The sequence below is a fragment of the Podarcis melisellensis genome, assembly GCF_964234715.1.
Source record: "Podarcis melisellensis genome assembly, chromosome: 4".
Taxonomy (NCBI): Eukaryota; Metazoa; Chordata; class Lepidosauria; order Squamata; family Lacertidae; genus Podarcis; species Podarcis melisellensis.
In genome coordinates, this window is record NC_138531.1 from 98,639,694 (window position 1) to 98,658,068 (window position 18,375).

At 44.8% G+C, this 18,375-nt stretch overlaps 1 protein-coding gene across 1 annotated transcript in view; it reads left to right on the plus strand.

Moving 5' to 3' along the window:
- Nucleotides 1-17,036, plus strand: part of PGM2L1 (phosphoglucomutase 2 like 1) — a 35,697-nt gene extending 18,661 nt beyond the window's left edge. The window contains exons 3-14 of the mRNA XM_081909854.1: nucleotides 223-329; nucleotides 2,046-2,130; nucleotides 3,359-3,442; nucleotides 6,297-6,490; nucleotides 7,218-7,407; nucleotides 7,514-7,611; nucleotides 10,265-10,445; nucleotides 11,790-11,883; nucleotides 13,246-13,375; nucleotides 14,002-14,191; nucleotides 15,679-15,812; nucleotides 16,263-17,036. Of these exons, the coding sequence (XP_081765980.1) occupies nucleotides 223-329; nucleotides 2,046-2,130; nucleotides 3,359-3,442; nucleotides 6,297-6,490; nucleotides 7,218-7,407; nucleotides 7,514-7,611; nucleotides 10,265-10,445; nucleotides 11,790-11,883; nucleotides 13,246-13,375; nucleotides 14,002-14,191; nucleotides 15,679-15,812; nucleotides 16,263-16,365 (1,590 nt within the window). The 3' untranslated portion in view covers nucleotides 16,366-17,036. The remainder of the gene's footprint in view (nucleotides 1-222; nucleotides 330-2,045; nucleotides 2,131-3,358; nucleotides 3,443-6,296; nucleotides 6,491-7,217; nucleotides 7,408-7,513; nucleotides 7,612-10,264; nucleotides 10,446-11,789; nucleotides 11,884-13,245; nucleotides 13,376-14,001; nucleotides 14,192-15,678; nucleotides 15,813-16,262) is intronic.
- Nucleotides 17,037-18,375: the final 1,339 nt, after the last annotated feature.

Here is an 18,375-nt window from a genome sequence, read left to right on the forward strand (position 1 = left end):
TGAGAAAACATTGTACTATAGCTTCTCCTGAGATTGCTCAATAAAGAAGGAAACAACTCTAATTGATAATATAATTTGTCCACCATGACAAATTCAGATTACATAATTGGGACAGAGAATTCTTTATTACAACTTCCCTGTGCCAGTGGAATAGGGAAGGTTTGAAAACCTAATCAAATAGGAGGCTTTATGCATGGGACTTCTCTTCTTACTTTCCTGCAGGGGATGTACAAATACCTTGAGAAATCGTTTCCAGACTTCAAGCAACGTGGTTTTGTTGTTGGATATGATACTCGAGGCCAGATAACCAGCAGTTGCAGCAGCTTAAGGTATGGGCTTTGTTGGGAGTAGAAACAAGACTGCCATGGAATGACTAAATCCCATTTGCACTAAGCAGAAATCAAACTTTTAAAATTTGAAGATGAGAAGAAACGTGGACTATATATCAGTTCTTTTTGAATGTGAACGTCTGTATCTGAAAGCGACACGAAGGCGTAGCCTCCGTTCTGCCACATTACAGATCTCATTTCAGTCATAAGGGGCAGTTTGGTGGCTGAAGTCAGGCACAGAGTAACTCAAGCCATGGATTTGATACTTAGGCATTACACCTGTTGCACAGGCCTGGCTCTTTTCATTAAATGCATAATTTGTGTCAGGTCCTACAGATAAGGCCTAGGATCAGGCAGATTTGCAGAACCTCTGCCCAAGCCTCCCTGATGCTTTAAAAACTTCTCTCAAAAGCCACTGAACTATTTTATATGAGGCCAGCTCAAGAGAGACCTTCTGGCAGTGTGTGTGTATTGTAGTATTTTCTTTGAGTTTCAGTAGTTTAGAATTAGAGAGCAGATATGTCCCACGTTTGGCACATTACAGGCATCATATTGTGCCCCCTGGAGGGAGAGGGAGAGAACCATAGTGAAGCATGAGAACGTAAGCAGGTACTCGCTTGGTGTTAAATAAGGATCAGGCAGACTCAGCAATGGAGAATAAGAAGGTGAAGTTTATTGCCAGGCAATAAGGACTGTTGATAGCCTTTTGCGCCATGAATTCGACTAATCCCCTCTTAAAGCTGTCCAAGTTGATTGTCATCAAGCGGGACTTCCCTGTATTCTGTCCTGAACTGACCCCCACTATTCAGCTACATTAGATGATCCCAAATTATAGTCTTATTAGATAAGGGGGAGAAAATCCTCCCTATCCACTTTCTCTGCACCAGTCACAATTATATATTTCTCTGTCATATTTCCCCTTACGCACCTTAAGAAGCCCCCAACGGTGCGCTCTTTCCTTGTGTTGAGAGTAGCTCCAGACTCCAAATTATTTTGATTGCCTGTCTCTGCATGTTTTTCTACAATATCCTTTTTTTGAGATGTGGCAACTAGAACTGTGCATAGTATTCCAGGTGTGGCAATACAATAAAGGACCCCTGACCATTAGGTCCAGTCGTGGCTGACTCTGGGGTTGCGGCACTCATCTCGCTTTATTGGCCGAGGGAGCCGGCGTACAGCTTCCGGGTCATGTGGCCAGCATGACTAAGCCACTTCTAGCAAACCAGAGCAGCGCACGGAAACGCCGTTTACCTTCCTGCCAGAGTGGTACCTATTTATCTACTTGCACTTTGACGTGCTTTCAAATTGCCAAGTGGGCAGGAGCTGGGACAAAGCAACGGGAGCTCACCCCATCGCGGGGATTTGAACCACTGACCTTCTGATCGGCAAGTCCTAGGCTCTGTGGTTTAACTCACAGCGCCACCCGCGTCCCTTAGATACTATAGATACTTAGATACTATAGATCAATACTATAGATGCCTATAAAAGCATAATGATATTTGCAGTTTATTGTTGATCCATTTCATAATGATTCTTAACAGGGAAGCTACCCTTAGCTGCCCTACATTGGGTCAGGCGACATTACCCATTTATTTCTCCATTTGCCACTTTCTTCTTCTTCTTTTAAAAAAGGAAATGGGAATTTGTCTTGTCTTAAGATTTTGGGCAGAGTGCAATGGACAGGAGAGTCGCATTATCATTCTTTGTCTTCCACAGACTTGCAAAGCTCACAGCAGCAGTCCTGCTTGCTAAGGGTGTACCTGTCTACCTGTTCTCAAGATATGTTCCCACTCCTTTTGTGGTAAGTCCGTCCTTATATTATTATTATTGGGAACATGGCCAGCAGGTTCTAAACTGGATCCACATCTCCAGTGCGAAACCTTATTGAATGTTGTGGCACAGCAGTCCCTGGGGTAAGAAATGAATGTTTGGATTGATCACAGCTTGTTTGCTGTAAGGGCTAGCATTTACATATGGTAATGGAGCAGTGGTGTGCTTGATACTTAAAGTAGAAATTAGAATTCTGAATAATGTGAGGCCTTGGCTTGATGAAATTACTGGTATATATCCTCTGGTGATCCTTTGCTAGAGTCGGAATAGGTGACTTGAACCCCTGTTTCAAAACCATTTGAAACCTGTTGCAACATCGACATGTATATATCAGATGCTTGGGGCTTTGTGTTTGTTTTCACTATTTATAAAAAAAACCCTGTATTTTTATCTTGACAACCACCCTGAAATCTTTGGATGAAGGGTGGTGTATAAATTTGATCAATCAAATAAATAATTAAATAGGGGTGTGGTGTGAATATGCGTTACTGGAAGTCTCTTGGAGCTGCAATTCTTTCTCATACCAGAAATTGCACAAATAAGATTACAGAAGGTCTGCCCACTGAACATATCTCGACTTATGGCAGATGTGCTCTTCAAATGTATGGATTACCATTATTACCGTTTGTAGCACTTGCTTTCCAGAGTCGTGAAAGGTCAAAATCCTGGGCTCTAACCCATCTCAGCATGCGCAGTAGATGTTTGAACTCTTCCCTTGGGTGTGAAGTGGCTTGTGCTTAGAAACAAAACCGAAGCCTTTGCTTTCATGTGCCTGGGGCTTTCTGGATTGCAGCCTTGGGTGCAATACAGAGAGAGCTGAACATGTTTTCAGGCCTTTTGATATCATTGGAATGTGCGTGTCTTCCGGGACACAACACCATCTTGGGCTCAGTTAGGCATATTGCTTTTTCTGTATCTTTGGCACTAATCTTATGAACAGCTCTGAGCACTTACAATAACTTGCTTGTTTAGAGGATATGACTTGGGAAATATCTAGGGATTCTTCTTTTGTTTAATAGCAATGTTAAGCCAAAAACGCTGCTTAACTCAAAGGTCATACTGAATGGCAGCTGTCATTCAAGGGTCCACATATTCTTCTTGCATCAGTTGTCCAGACGCTTGGAATATCCTGAGTTCCTATCTGGGCTCTTTTGGAAATCCTGGCATGCTGGAAAGTGAATGTGATTTTTGTCTTGCAGCCCTACGCAGTTCAGCAGCTCAGAGCTGTAGCTGGGGTGATGATTACTGCTTCCCATAACCGTAAGGAAGACAATGGCTACAAGGTACGTCAGAGAACTCTCTAGATGCCTGCTAGCTGTTAACAATCCTTTAAATCAAGAGTCTAAGAAAAGATCTGTGTTAGATACTGTAATTGTTTGGGGAAAGGTCCTAACTCAGCGGTAGAGCAGATGGTCCTAGGTTCAGTCCCCAATGGCATATTTAGTTTCCTGTGTGAAACCCTCAAGAGTCACTGCCAGTCAGTGTAGACAGTACTGAGCTAGATGGATTCAATGGTATATATATATCATCTATAGACACCATCTATAGACACCCGAGGACACCAAAACCTGCATTCCTGTACCCGTGAAAATCTACGAAAGCATATATATATATATATATATATATATATATATATATATATATATGGAATATAAACAAAACATATCATCCTTAATTCCCCCCCCCCCCATAAAAACACCCCCTCTCCCTCCAACTTCCCTCAGTTCCAATCTCTGGTTTCTCTATAGATGCTATTTTCTGCATGTTACAAAATTGTATAAATCCTTAATTTATCTGACTGATTATTATCATTAAAAAGTTTGTGAGTGTTTATTCAAAGCCTGCCAAGGAGTCCAGTTCACTTTGTTGCCTCTTTAAATACTTTGTAAAAGGTTCCCATTCATCTTTAAAGTCACACTTATCCTTGTCCCGTAGTTTATGTGTCAGTTTTGCCAGTTCTGCATAGTCCATCAGTTTCTCTTGTCGTAGTTCTTTAGTCGGGGTTTCCTCATTCTTCCATCCTTGTGGATGGATCCAATGGTCTGACCTGATGTCAGGAAGTTTCCAGACTGTAATATTCTGGAAAATGATCAAGAATGGAACACCACATACTGTATGTTCTGTTAGTGGAATAATTGCCTTTTAATGAAAATAAATGCATGCTTTCTGCTTTGGTTCTTTGGCCCCTACTGGTTTGCACAGACAATAAATCAGGGGTAGGCAACCTAAGGCCCATGGGCCACAAGCGGCCCACGGGGGTTGTTTAACTGGCCCACTAGCCGCCCCCGAACCGAATAGATTGGTTGGTGAGTCCCCGCGTGCTGCGTTAAACTGGTGCAGCGCGGTGCAGGGACTCACTTCCGTGGTGCCGGAAATTGTGCCTGTGCATGCACAGATGGCGGAAATCATGTCTGCGCAGACGCCAGAAATTGTGGGCGCGCACAATCCGGCCCACAGAGGGATCTCCACTGGAGTGAACCAGCCCAGGCGAGGTAAACCTTGCCGACCCCTGCAATAAATTGTTCTTTTTTCTGTGTTTATATGTAAAATGTCTGCTAAAACTTGCTGAGACTTGCAGGTGGGGAGAGCTCAGTGCTACTTGCGGGCTTCCCATAGACAAACAGATGTAATAGTAGTAGTAATTTATTATTTGTACCCCGCCCATCTGGCTGGGTTTCCCCAGCCACTGTGGGTGGCTTCCAACAAAAATTAAAAATATATTAAAATGTCACACATTAAAAACTTCCCTGTCCACTGTAAGAACAAGGATGCTGGGCTAAATGGACCTTTGGCCTGGTCCATCTGCCGAGCTCTGCTGATAGGATGGTGTTGGGTGAAAATACCCTCCAAGGGAGAGTGAAGGGAGTTTTTCACACTTTGGTGAAAAGACTTTTTATTTTGACAGCCACAGAGTATTGAAAGCTGGCATTGTAGGTGCATCTCCATGCCATCAGGTATCATTTTAACACAACTTTAAAGGGAGCCTGCCTGAATGAGCAGCACAGAGCAACAGGAAACCCCCTCTTTCCAAATAGCCCCTGGCCTTTACAAATACTAGGGTTGTATTCAACTAACTTTTACTTGGAGCAGACTCATTGAACTTAATGGCTATAAATAACTTAGGTTTGTTGATTTCAGTGGATCTATGCAGAGTAAAAGTTGGTTGAATACACTCCATGGATTGCTGTATCCTCCCAGTTTTTGATATAATTAATTACTGTCTTTACTATGAATTTCTAAAAGTAGATAATAAAACACCAACCACAGCTTTTTATTATTCTGATACATCAGACTATCAAATATTGACTTATTTGCCCTTCAGAGTTCTTTCCAAAGTGAAACTTAGTTCTGTATTGCTAAATGAGCATGTATGTTTATTGATCATTTCAATTTTGTTTTCAAAAATACAAACCAAGTGGAGAATACTTACATAGAAAAGTGATATACCAGCACCGTTTTTGAAAAAGTGTGCTGCTGTTGCATTTTATAGATCGAGGCTTTTTCAGCCCAAATGAAGTCAAAGCAGGCAGAACAGCAGATATGATGCTTAGCTTCTTACAGTAGGCTACAGTCTAGCCCTGCAAGCCCACCCATCCACATTTCTCTCCAGGCACGCAGGAGGTATTAGCTGGACAGAAGCACTTGAGGAGGGCTTCTAAGGAGCCGTGGTCTGGTGAGGCTTCTGAGAGCCAAGTATAGATGGCTGAGGGGCCACATTGGCCTCTAGGCCTAAGGTTCCTCACATTTCTCGTAGAGCTTGCATCACTACATGCATTCTTTTTCTTCTTTTTAAAAGAATTTTTTAATTAGTTTTCTTTTCTATTATTTAAAAACATCTCATATCAATAACATACATATTACACATGGTCAGCCCCTCCCTCCCGGACTTCCCTCAGCTTCCATTTCTGATTTATTGCCTCCTTATTATACCACTGTTTTATACAATCCACTATATCATTCCTTCATCACGTTAATTGTTCTTTATCAATAAAGATGTGAATGTTTATTTAAACATCACCACATGCATTCTCGTGCTATAGTTGCTGAACGTTTGGCATTTAAATTTTGGAGTGCTCAGACCCTTCCCAGAGGTCTTGCAGTGGTTGAATTCTTACCCTTTCCCAACTCTCACGTTAGGTATACTGGGAAAATGGCGCTCAGATCACATCTCCTCATGACAAAGAAATCCTGAAGTGTATAGAAGAATGTGTTGAGCCATGGAACGACTCCTGGAATGAGAATCTGGTAGAAAGCAGCCCTCTCACGCGAGATCCCTTGAAGGAAATCTGTGCAAGCTACATGGAGGATCTGAAAAAGATCTGTTACCATAGGTAAGAAATCAAAGCACAACTCCTGTAAGCATCAATTCCATATGTTAGAAGCCCTCAAAGGTGGAGGTTCAGAATTGGAAGCAGGTAAGATGCAAATGTTTGGTTTGGGCATAGATATTTGAACAGGGAAGAGCAGAAGAAGAGTGTGAATTTTTTAATTTTTGTTTATAAGACCACCTTTCTGGACAAAGACTTCTGAAAGATGGCCACCACTGTAGAGGAAAACTTAGTTGCCAAAGGTTTGACTGAATAAAAATGATGTAGCCTGGTGCCTGAAAATTGAGAACAATGGAGCCAGGCCACATTTCCCTGGGGAGAACATTCCACGAATGAAGGGGCCACTACTGAAAAGGCTCATTCTTGTGCGGCCATCTTCTGTACCTCCCTCAGATTTTATGTTTAGTTTTGTATTTACTTTGCCCCCCCCCCCCCTTATTTGCTGTAAGCCACCCAGAGAACTTTACCAGACAGAGCACTTGAAGTCTAGGAGAAGGGCAAAGGTAACGGCTGATCCCACATTAGATTTGCTGGTCATCCATGTCTATCATTTTTAGTTGCAGTGTCCCATGAAAGCCTGGCTCATTCTGTAAATGCTGGACAGGTCTGTGAGCTGTTTTTACATGATGTCTGCTTTCGCGTCTGGGCATGTCACCATCTCATGTGATGCCACATCACCTTTTGGGAACAGCAGGTCTCCTAGTAATCCATTCTGTTGTTTTCTTTATAGGGAGCTGAACACAAAGAGCAGCTTGAAATTTGTTCACACGTCCTTTCATGGAGTTGGGCACGACTACGTGCAGCTGGCTTTTCAGGCGTTTGGCTTTCAGCCTCCCATTCCAGTTCCTGAACAAAAAGACCCAGATCCAGATTTCTCCACTGTAAAATGTCCGAATCCTGAAGAAGGAGAATCTGTGCTAGTAAGTTTGGCAGGCGATTTCGTCAACAGTTCTGTATGTAAATAAGGGTGGGCGAAACCGACTGGCTGTTTTGTGTTGAGTAAAAATAATAACTTTCCTTTTCCAGGAATTGTCTTTGAGGCTTGCGGAGAAGGAAGGTGCCAGGGTGGTGGTGGCAACTGACCCTGATGCAGACAGATTAGCTGTGGCAGAACTACAGAAGAAGTAAGCGTGTGTTTGTATGTGAGAGAGAGTTTACTCTGTGAAGGGGAAAAGACAGGCAATAATTCTGGGTGTTCCTTGAGATGCAGACCTCCACACCGAATAATGTTTGAATATCTAAACTTTTGTTTTAAAAATGACACCAGTAATTGTAAGTGGGGTGGTGGTAAGGTAAAGGGACCCCTGACCATTAGGTCCAGTCGTGACCGACTCTGGGGTGGCGGCACTCATCTCGCTTTACTGGCCGAGGGAGCTGGTGTACAGCTTCCGGGTCATGTGGTCAGCATGACTAAGTTGCTTCTGGCGAACCAGAGCAGCGCACGGAAATGCCGTTTACCTTCCTGCCGGAGTGGCATCTATTTATCTACTTGCACTTTGAGGTGCTTTCGAACTGCTAGGTTGGCAGGAGCAGGGACTGAGCAATGGGAGCTCACCCCGTCGTGGGGATTCGAACCGCCGACCTTCTGTTGGACTCGATGGCCCTTGTGGTCTCTTCCAACTCTATGATTCTATGAAGTCCTAGGCTCTGTGGTTTAACCCACAGCTCCACTAAAAGCACATACAGTGGTGCCCCGCAAGACGAACGCCTCGCAAGACGAAAAACCCGCTAGACGAAAGGGTTTTCCGTTTTGGAGGCGCTTCGCAAAACGAATTTCCCTATGGGCTTCCTTCGCAAGACGAAAGCCCATAGGGAAATCTCCAGGGACAGCGGGGAAGTGCAGCGCGTCTTCCCCACTGTCCTCGGACCTCCTCCGAAGCCTGGCGATGGGGCGGAGAGCTCTCCGCCCCATCGCCAGCCTCCTCCGAAGGCTTGCGGTGGGAGGAGGGCTTTCCTCCCTACCGCCAACATTCAGAATGCTGTTCTGAATGTTGGCGGTGGGGAGGAAAAACCCTCCTCCCACCGCAAGTCCTGGGAACAGAGGAGAAGCGCTGCGCGCCTTCTCCTCTGTTCCCGGACCTGTCCTGAAGGCTTGCGGTGGGAGGAGGGCTTTCCTCCCCACCGCCAACATTCAGAATGCTGTTCTGAATGTTGGCGGTGGGGAGGAAAAACCCTCCTCCCACCGCAAGTCCCGGGAACAGAGGAGAAGCGCTGCACGCCTTCCCCTCTGTTCTCGGACCTGTGCTGAAGGCTTGCGGTGGGGAGAAAAGCCCTTCTCCGCACCGCCAGCCTGGCAAGCGGTCTCCATAGGAACGCATTAATTGATTTTTAATGCATTCCTATGGGAAACCGTGCTTCGCAAGACGAAAAACTCGCAAGACGAAAAAACTTGCGGAACGAATTAATTTTGTCTTGCGAGGCACCACTGTATAGCTGAAGCTCCCTGTGCTTCAGATATTCCAAGAAATTGAATTAAAGGCTTGGAAGGGACATGAAAATCCTCAGATCCCTCTATAGTCCAAGAATATATCAGCACCTGCCTCTCTCAGGCCACATCAGAAGAGAAACAAACAGATACACAGCACCAACGCATAAAAGCAGCCCGGTTTCTGTTTTCCCTTCTGCCACCATTATCCCATGGCTCCGTTCCAGTTAGCAAGCTCTTAGATTGTTTCTATACTGTACACAGCAAGGATCAGGGCTTTTTCCTTTCAGGGGGTACTCAGGGGTACTTGGTACCAGCACCTCTTTTTGTAGTTGTTAAAAATTGTGGCACTTACTGTAACAACTTTATGGTGAGTACAGGCACCTATTTTTCTAGGAAAAAAAGCACTGGCAGGGATGCTCCCAGTTTGGGAGCAGGGAGTGCTTAGGGAAATGCCCAAAGGTTCCAGTGTGCCTATAAGTAGCAAAAATTGCAGGAAAATGTGGAGCTGTTCTTGTTCTCTCTGTCCTGGCCCATCTCATTTCCCCTTTGCTACCAGCTTGTTCTGCCAGATATATCTCCCTCTCTTTCTTTCTTTACTCCTCTTGTTTCCTTCTCCATAAACCTTCCAACTGGGAGACTTTTCTGCCACAACTTATTCTTCTGAGTTCTCCCCTTCCTCTCCTTCCACCGCTAGTTCTCAGGCCACTTCCAAACAAGTCTGTGTTGAGGGATGGGTGATTCACGTCCCTGCAGGTTTCTTACAGCATCCGCACATTGTTGTCGTCATCAGGATTCCTGCCCATATTCCCACACCTATTGGGTTGTTTTTATTTTGATTATATATTATGATTACATCATGATAATATTTTGATTACATGTTTTGTGGTTACATATTTTGATTTTATTCTGTGAACTGTCCCGAGACCTGCGGGTTTAGGGTGGTATATAAATTCAATTAAAAATAATTCTCAATTTACCCATCCTGTGAAAAATCCAATAACTTAAAAATAAAAATCACCTGTTGCCAAAGTCTGAGTTGTTTGAAAAATTAAGGCTCAACCTGAAAGTCCCTTTCAAATGAATGAGTCCACAGTTCAATGAGTGCAGGGGAGGAGCTTCAGTCACCTGGGAAACTCTGCTTCCTGGACCGTTCTGAAAACGATGGAGTGTTGTATTGGCACCCACAGGCAGCCGTTTAAGAAGCCCTGCTGGTGGATAAGTCTCCTCTTCTGCACAGAAGAAACTTTTAAAGCAGCCGTTGTGTTTGTTGCTGTGTTCCTCTGTGTTTGGGATTCTTGTGCGTATTCCTTTTGACCTCTGGTGCTCTCCTCCTCCTCCTCCTCCTGCAGTGGCCGCTGGAAAGTCTTCACTGGCAATGAGCTGGCAGCGTTGTTTGGGTGGTGGATGTTTACTTGTTGGAAGGAGAATTGTTCCAAAGATGCCGACGTCAAGAATGTTTACATGCTGGCCACCACGGTCTCCTCTAAGATCCTGAAGGCCATCGCACAAAAAGAAGGATTTCACTTTGAAGTAAGAGCTGAATGGTGTTTCGGGTTGTGGTTTGGCTGAGTAAATCCCAGCCGTCTTTGTACAGTGGTACCTCGGGCTAGGAACTGAATTCGTTCCGGAGGTCCGAAACTGTTCTTAACCTGAGGTGCGCTTTCACTAATGGGGCCTCCCGCTGCTGCCACGCCGCCAGTGCGTGATTTCCGTTCTCATCCTGGGGCAAAGTTTGCAACCCGAAGTGTTTGTAACCCGAGATACTACTGTAAAGGGTGCATCTGACCGTGGTGGGGTATGGAATATTACTACATTCATTATGAGCTAAAGGAGAGAACTGAAGCTGCTCTGGGAAGGAGCTCCAGGCAGAAGGGGAAACTTTTGAGCGTTTGGGGCGCAATTCAGAGGTCTTTTTAAAGGACGCGCAAAATGTTAGAAGGAATGAAGCAGCGAGCACCCCCTCACTTATGCCTTTGACATGTAATAAGTTATACTCAGAGGGGACCCATTGAAATTAATGTAGAAGACTTAAGTTAGATCCATTGATTTCAATGGGTTTACTCTGAATAAAATTTTTGTGGGGGGAGTATTGAGTTGATCCAGATGGTGTGCAGATGTACGAATTTGGGTTCGGGCAGGATCTGTCTTTTGCTTCTTGCAGGCAATTTACCTAGCTCTGGTCAGCTTCAATGTGATACATAATGAATTTATAGAGTGCCATGTGACTAGATTGCAAGGGCTGAGATGATTAAAGCTGTAGAGAGAGTATTGACTCCTTTTCATTATTGCAACTCTTACTGCCCTCTAGTGCCCCTTCTGGAGCACAGCTGCTGTGGCATCTTTCTGAGAAAATCTGTTTTGTTTGTTAGGCCTTTCAAGCCTTCAGTTTCTGATTTGCAGCACCGTCCCTCCGTGCAGTTTAAACAGTAGCCTTTGGGCAGACAATTATTCTAATGGTCAAAGAAATTGTTTAGTTATTGTAGACTTTTGAGAAAAGGAAACTTCAGTCACGTCTTCCAGGACCACTGATCTTGGGCCAGAGGACTGTTTTTAATTTGGGTACCATTCTACAATGTGCTGGCATATAAGAAGGAACCCTTTTTTGCCCATTTAGAGAGCAGAGGCAGTACACCTGGTTGGCTAGGGAGTTCAGGGATGCTCCCTTGGGAGCCATGCTTAGGACTCTCTTCTGAGTAACCTTTTCCCAATCTTGGGTGACCCGGCTGCAATTCTAAGCCCACTCAGGGCTGCATACTTAAAAGAGAGTTGCTCTCAGAAAGCCTCCTGGAATGAGCAGCTTGGTGAATTTGCATGCAGTTGGCATGTTCCATGAGAACGATCTGTATTAAGTGAAGGCACCTTCCTGTCTTTCAGGATACACTCCCTGGCTTCAAATCAATTGGCAGCAGAGTTAAAAACCTCCTGGACAGCGGCAAAGAAGTCCTTTTTGCCTTTGAAGAGTCCATTGGTAAGCACAGCAAGTGTTGGGTGCTATGCCAGGCAGAAGGTGGGGCCTGAGCCAGAGCCCAGTCCTAGAATCTGGCCTCTCCCTTCACGCTGTTTCCCATCACTCCATTGCATGGTCTAACTCTCAAACTCTTTGTGTTTGATTCTAGCGTCATATAACCTTCTGAAAAGATCCCTTGAATGCAGGGTGGAGGGGTGGGTATACAATGATCACTTACCGCTTTGCTTCCACTTTGATGTAAAAAGGGACCTATTCTGTAATGACAGATTTGAACCCCCCCAGGCCTACCAACTTGGAGCTGAGATTTCCGCGTACAGTGGTGCCTCGCAAGACAAAATTAATTCGTTCCGCAAGTCTTTTCGTCTTGCGAGTTTTTCGTCTTGCGAAGCACGGTTTCCCATAGGAATGCATTAAAAATCAATTAATGCGTTCCTATGGAAACCGCCTTCAGACCAGGTCCGGGGACAGTCTGTCCCCCGACCTCTTCTGAAGGCTGGCGGGGGGCGAAAGTCTTTGCTTCCCCCCCGCCTGCCTTCCCGGGACAGCGGAGACTTTTCCGCTGTCCCGGGGCGATCTTAAAATGCTGGCGGGCGGCAGCGAAGGCTTCGCTGCCGCCCGCCAGCATTTTAAAAGCCCCCGGGACAGCGGAGACTTTTCCGCTGTCCCGGGGCGATCTTAAAATGCTGGCGGGCGGCAGCGAAGGCTTCGCTGCCGCCCGCCAGCATTTTAAAATCGCCCCGGGAGAGCGGAGGAATTCTCCGCTGTCCCGGGGCGATTTAAAAGCCCCTGGGAAGGCAGGCAGGGGGACAAAGACTTTTGCCGCCCGCCCGCCTTCGGAAGAGGTCCAGGAAGGCCGGCGGGGGGCAAAAGTCTTTGCTCCCCCCGCCTGCCTTCAAAAGCCGTCCGGGATAGCGGGAAGCGCTTCCCTGCTATCCCGGACCGCTTTTAAAATGCTGGCGGTGGGGAGCAAAGCCTTTCGCCCCCGCCGGCCTTCCTGGACCTCTTCTGAAGTCCGGAGGGGGGGGGGGGAAAGGCTTTGCTCACCACCGCCAGCATTTAAAAGAGGTCCCCGAGATTTCCCTATGGGCTTTCGTCTTGCGATGCAAGCCCATAGGGAAAGTCGTCTAGCGAAGCGTCGCAAAAACCGAAAAACCCTTTCGTCTTGCGGGTTTTTCGTCTTGCGAGGCATTCGTCTTGCGGGGCACCACTGTATTAGATGCTCGGATGAGCTGGATAAGGAAATTTCTAGGAAGCTACTCTTTGTGTTTGGTTCTGTTGTACAGAAATGTTAAGATGATGGATTTAAGGCGCCATGTGGATAAAATAAAACAAAATGCTGCTTTGCAAATTTTTGTTTTCCAGGCTTCATGTGTGGCACTTCTGTGCTGGACAAAGATGGCGTCAGCGCAGCTGTGGTGATTGCAGAAATGGCTGCTTATCTAGATACCAAGAGCCAAATGCTGGCATCCCAACTAACAGAAATATATAAAATGTAAGTTCTGTGCATCATCATCGCTATTCTGATTTATTACCCGCTCTTCGCCTGAGGTCCCTGGGCAGGTTACAATATTGAAACACAATGCTGAAGACAGTTAAAGTGACTTTCCATCACGGAAATTACTCATGGAGCTGGTTGCATCAATTCCAGTGGGTGAAAAATAAGTTTAGTCATTACTAGAACTGTAACTTAAAGCTTGATCTTGCTTTTCTCCTCCTCCACATTGCTCCCTTGTGTGTTGTGCCTTTTTAGATTATAAGTGTGAGGTAGGGAGTATCTTGTGGTACTGATTTTTGTAAGCCATTGTGGGAGTCTTTTTGGCCAAAGGGTGACGTTAAAATGCTTTCCATAAATAAATCTGAATGGAAAAGAGTAGGAATTGTCTTTCCTGTGTTTTTGCCTGTGAGATAACTCAGAAATGTTGGAAGTGGCTGAAGGGGTAGCATTCGAAAAAGAACTTCTGGCGGGGCCTTACTTTATCCCTTTTCTGTGCCACCATTTGTAGAGACATCATAGATACGTTTAGTGATAAGGAGGTTTGTGCTTAGCTTTCCTTTCTTTTCCTAGTGACAGAATTTAGAGATCTAGATTACCATGGCTGACTATATATTTTTGTGTAGGTATGGCTACCACATTTCAAAAACCTCGTATTTCCTGTGTTATGATCCTCCTACTATCAAAAGGATATTTGAAAGACTCCGAAACTTTACATCGCCTAATTCTTACCCAGCAGTTTGTGGCACTTTCAGTATATTGGACATCCGGGATGTGACCACTGGGTATGACAGCAGCCAGCCAAATAAGAAGTCGGTGAGTTGTGTGACTCTTGTTAGGAAGCTGTTGCAGATCATTCTTATAATAGCTTTAATCTGAACCCTTTTGCCTTGCAACCCTTTGCAGAGTTTTCAAGTAACAGAGGTGTCGCTTGGAGGAAATCAGTAATTACCGTATTTTTTGCTCTATAAGACTCACTTTTCCCCTCCTAAAAAGTAAGGGGATATGTGTGTGTGTGTCTTATGGAGCGAATGCAGGCTGCGCAGCTATCCTAAAAGCCAGAACAGCAAGAGGGATTGCTGCTTTCACTGTGCAGTGATCCCTCTTGCTGTTCTGGCTTCTGAGATTCAGAATATTTTTTTTCTTGTTTTCCTCCTCCAAAAACTAGGTGCGTCTTGTGGTCTGGTGCGTCTTATGGAGTGAAAAATACAGTAGATTGTAGGCTTGGATGTTGAGAAGGAGAAGCGAGTATGTCATTTCAGTCTAGGCCAGTGTTTCCTAACCTTGGGGCTCCAGCTCTTTATGAACTACTACTCCCATCATCTCAAGCTAGCAAGACCAGGGATGATGAGAATTGTAGTCCGAAAACAGTTGGAGACCCAAGTTGGAGGCACACTGGCCTAGGTTCTGTCAGGCTGACCACCTTTCAGCAGGTGGGTTGCCACCTTAAAGGAGGAAACCCATAAAAGATCATATTGGCATGCAGATACTTATGATGGTTCACATAAACGTCAGCTGCCTTATGTGTTGGGTTGTAGTTGAGCACAGTGCAGAGTTTTGTGTGCTTCGATCGCAATCCTGCGTATTAAAATTACATCCACATCCCATGTTCCCTCAACAAAAAGTAAACTCCGGTCAGGACTGAGTCTGACACCAAATTCCTCAGAGCAGAATATGAAATTGTTAGCCTATATACAGAACAGCCTTCCCCAACCTGGTGCCCCCTAGATGACTTCGGCTACAACTTCCATGAGCCTCAGCCAATAGGCGATGCACTTTGAAGCATCTGGAGGGCACAAGGTTGGGAGTGTAAAACAGGCTAACTGGATTCAAAATCCTTTAGGAGGACTCTTCTTGCAGTGTTCAAATAATTGTTTCCTCCTGCCAGAACTGGCTAAGGAATTTACCATTCCTAACTTGAAAGTCAAAGGAACCTCTCTACAAATAAACAGCAATTGACGAATTCTGTTGTATATACTTTGAACAAGGTCTAACTAGTTCATCGATGGGTTCATTTGCACAATTCTGTAACTTAAAATCGCAGAACAGCAACGAACATGTGACAGATTTATTTGTACCGTGCCATCTGTGCTTTAGAGAGTAAATTCAGGTCTACAGATACTATCACTATCACCATCATAATGCAGTGTTTTTAGTCTTTGGGTTGAAACTTGTCCACAAAACACTTAACTGGAGCACTTGATATTTAATTAGTGGGTGGGGGGAGGCTGCAGGAACCCCTACATCAATTCCACAATGATTTTTCTCCTGATATTCTGCTGCTCTTGTTGTTGTCGCTGCAGGTACTGCCTGTGAGTAAAAACAGTCAGATGATCACCTTCACCTTTCAGAATGGCTGTGTCGCCACCCTTCGGACAAGTGGAACTGAACCAAAGATAAAATATTATGCAGAGATGTGTGCACCACCGGAACAGAGGTGGGGAATTCTGTTTGTGTCATCACTCCCATGAGTTAGGTTTTATGCCTGCCAGTGGTTCTGTGAACAGTCTTGTCTGAACCAAGCATTTAGAGAGTAGAAGGTGTCTCATTGTGGCTTGATCTGGACACAACTTCTCACTTGATCTCTGCAAAGTCCAGCCAGGCAGAGCATGCATGGTCTTCTGATCGCTAGAGCATGAAACTCTTAATCTCAGAGTTGTGGATTCAAGCCCCATATTGGGCAAAAGATTTCTGCGTTGCAGGGGTTTGGACTAGATGACCCTAGTCCCTTCCAACTCTATAGTTCTATGATTCTGTGACAGCAGAGTAGCTTTGGCATGAAGAAAATGAATGGAAGTCTGATAGAACTTTTCTTTTTAGAATGTGATTTGGCATTTTGGAGTGTGGAGGGGTATCTTAATAACCTCTGACTCCTCTTCCCTTTTAGCGACACGGTCTTCCTGGAAGAGGATCTACAGAACCTCATTGATGCCCTGATTGAGAATTTTCTGGAGCCTAGTAAGAATGGACTAATCTGGCGTTCGGTGTAGCCTTCCTCCTCCTGCTGCTGCTGCCATTGGCTGTGATAGCAGTCACTCCATGCACTGCGTAATGTGGAACAAAGGAACCAAGATGATAACTCCTGTTTGCATTTATATATATGCTATATATATATGAATGCCTCTGTGTGCGTGTGTGTGTTTTATATATAGATATATATGTTCCTTAGCCAGCATATTTATATGGAAGCAGTATCATTTTGTCAGCTTTCTTTCCAAAATGAGAAGCAGATTACCAGACAGCTTTGGGCTCCCACAGAGATCCATCAAGCCAAAAGGAAAAGGCTGAGCAGTTTCTGGCAAATTTGCCAGGAGTGATTGGTGAAAGGGACTTCCTCTACCGCAGCACCTCAAAAACGAAATAAATGCAAAACTGGAGGCTTTCTTGGCTGCCGCCTTGTATTAAACCAGTGTTGGGTATCTGAAGTCTTCAACTTGCTCAGTCCCTTGGCAGCTGGCCTGGATGATCATATTGGACTGGCAGAATGGTCCTGCTTCCTTGTAGCTGTTTTGAGTGTAGGTATCTTTACTGTACTGTTGAGTCTTACCTTTTTAAAAAAATCAGTCTATTCAGTAGAATTCAGTACTTAGGGTTTTCTAGTGCAGAAGTTGTTTAGAAGTCATAACGGTTCCAGCTCTTTAAATCTCTTCTTTTGAAAGGTGCTCTTTGTGCATTGTATTCTTATCTGTCTGTGTATTTGCTGAAGTTTACTCGACAGTTAAGCAGTAGTGGCAAGCTATATCGTATGAGGTGTAGCTGGCTAGCCCTGGGGCCAAAGCAGGTATGATGGACCACCTCATTCCTCTTTGGGCCCTCGGACTGCCTACTGGGCTTCTTGGAAGTTAGGAAGCAAGACAGAATGCAGACCTCTTGGCTCAAGAGGATACAAAATTGATCATTGCTTTGCCTTCACTTTCCACCATTAGAAATCCTTCTAGTCTAGACATACCAGCTTTGCCATCTTTAAAATAAACATCCTACATCAAATAAAGCAGTATTGAATAATCCATCCAAATCTAAGAGTGAACAGCATTTGGTCATGGGCGCCTCCAAGCTGCAATGCAAAATGGTACAGCCCGGACACAGCTTTGCCACCTCAGAACTAGACATAATGCTGCTTGGTTAAATTGATCAAGTATATATTTGAAACAGGGAGAAGTCCCATCCGTTTCCCCATCTGGCCCTACCAAAGTTTCCAAGCAGATTTTTTTCTTCTTCTTCTTCTTCCAAACCCAGTAGCTTCTTTCTTCTGAGTTGACGGAAAAGCTGAGTTTCGGTAGCCCAGTTGATATAGCTTTGCCACTGTTGCTTGACTTTGTCCTCCTCTTTCTCCTTACGCCCTTTGTGAGTTGGATCTGATAAGGTGGTGCAGGTGACTTCTGTCCTGATGACCCAGCTTTAGGCCACAGGGACAAGAAACTCCATTTCTTGTACATCTGGGTTGGGGGTTTGGGGGAAAAGAGGGGGATTGGTGCCAACTGAAGCTTTTGCTCTGTGGCATAACAAAGTACCTTTGTGGTATCTGAATGTATGTGGACAGCAGGAACTTGCTTGTATTGCACGAGGCTTTCGGGGCAAGATCCACCAGGAACTCGTCCTGCGCGCGGGACGTTTTCCTGTTGTGTTTTGCCCTTGATTTACATGCAATATTTATTTATTATTTTTATTATTTAATGCTTAAATGCCTTCCAGGTTGTTCGTATATATCTGAGTGAAATGTATTGAATGCCAAAAAACCTTCCTTTTTATTTTATTTTTTACTCTTTATTTTCTTTTTCATTTACTGTATATTTGAAAGTGCTGCAGCGTAGCGAGGAGAAATTACGAGGGGGCAACTAAAGCGACAGAGCTGCCCCAACCTACGTGCCAGAAGGCATCCAAAGACATTGGGGGCGAATGTTTGCCTCATGGGAGTTTTGTCATCCTTTAAGAATCCAATTCCCATCTCCTTAATGTGTTGCTTTTTGGAACAGAGAGAGCAGAATCCAAGGCCTTAAGAG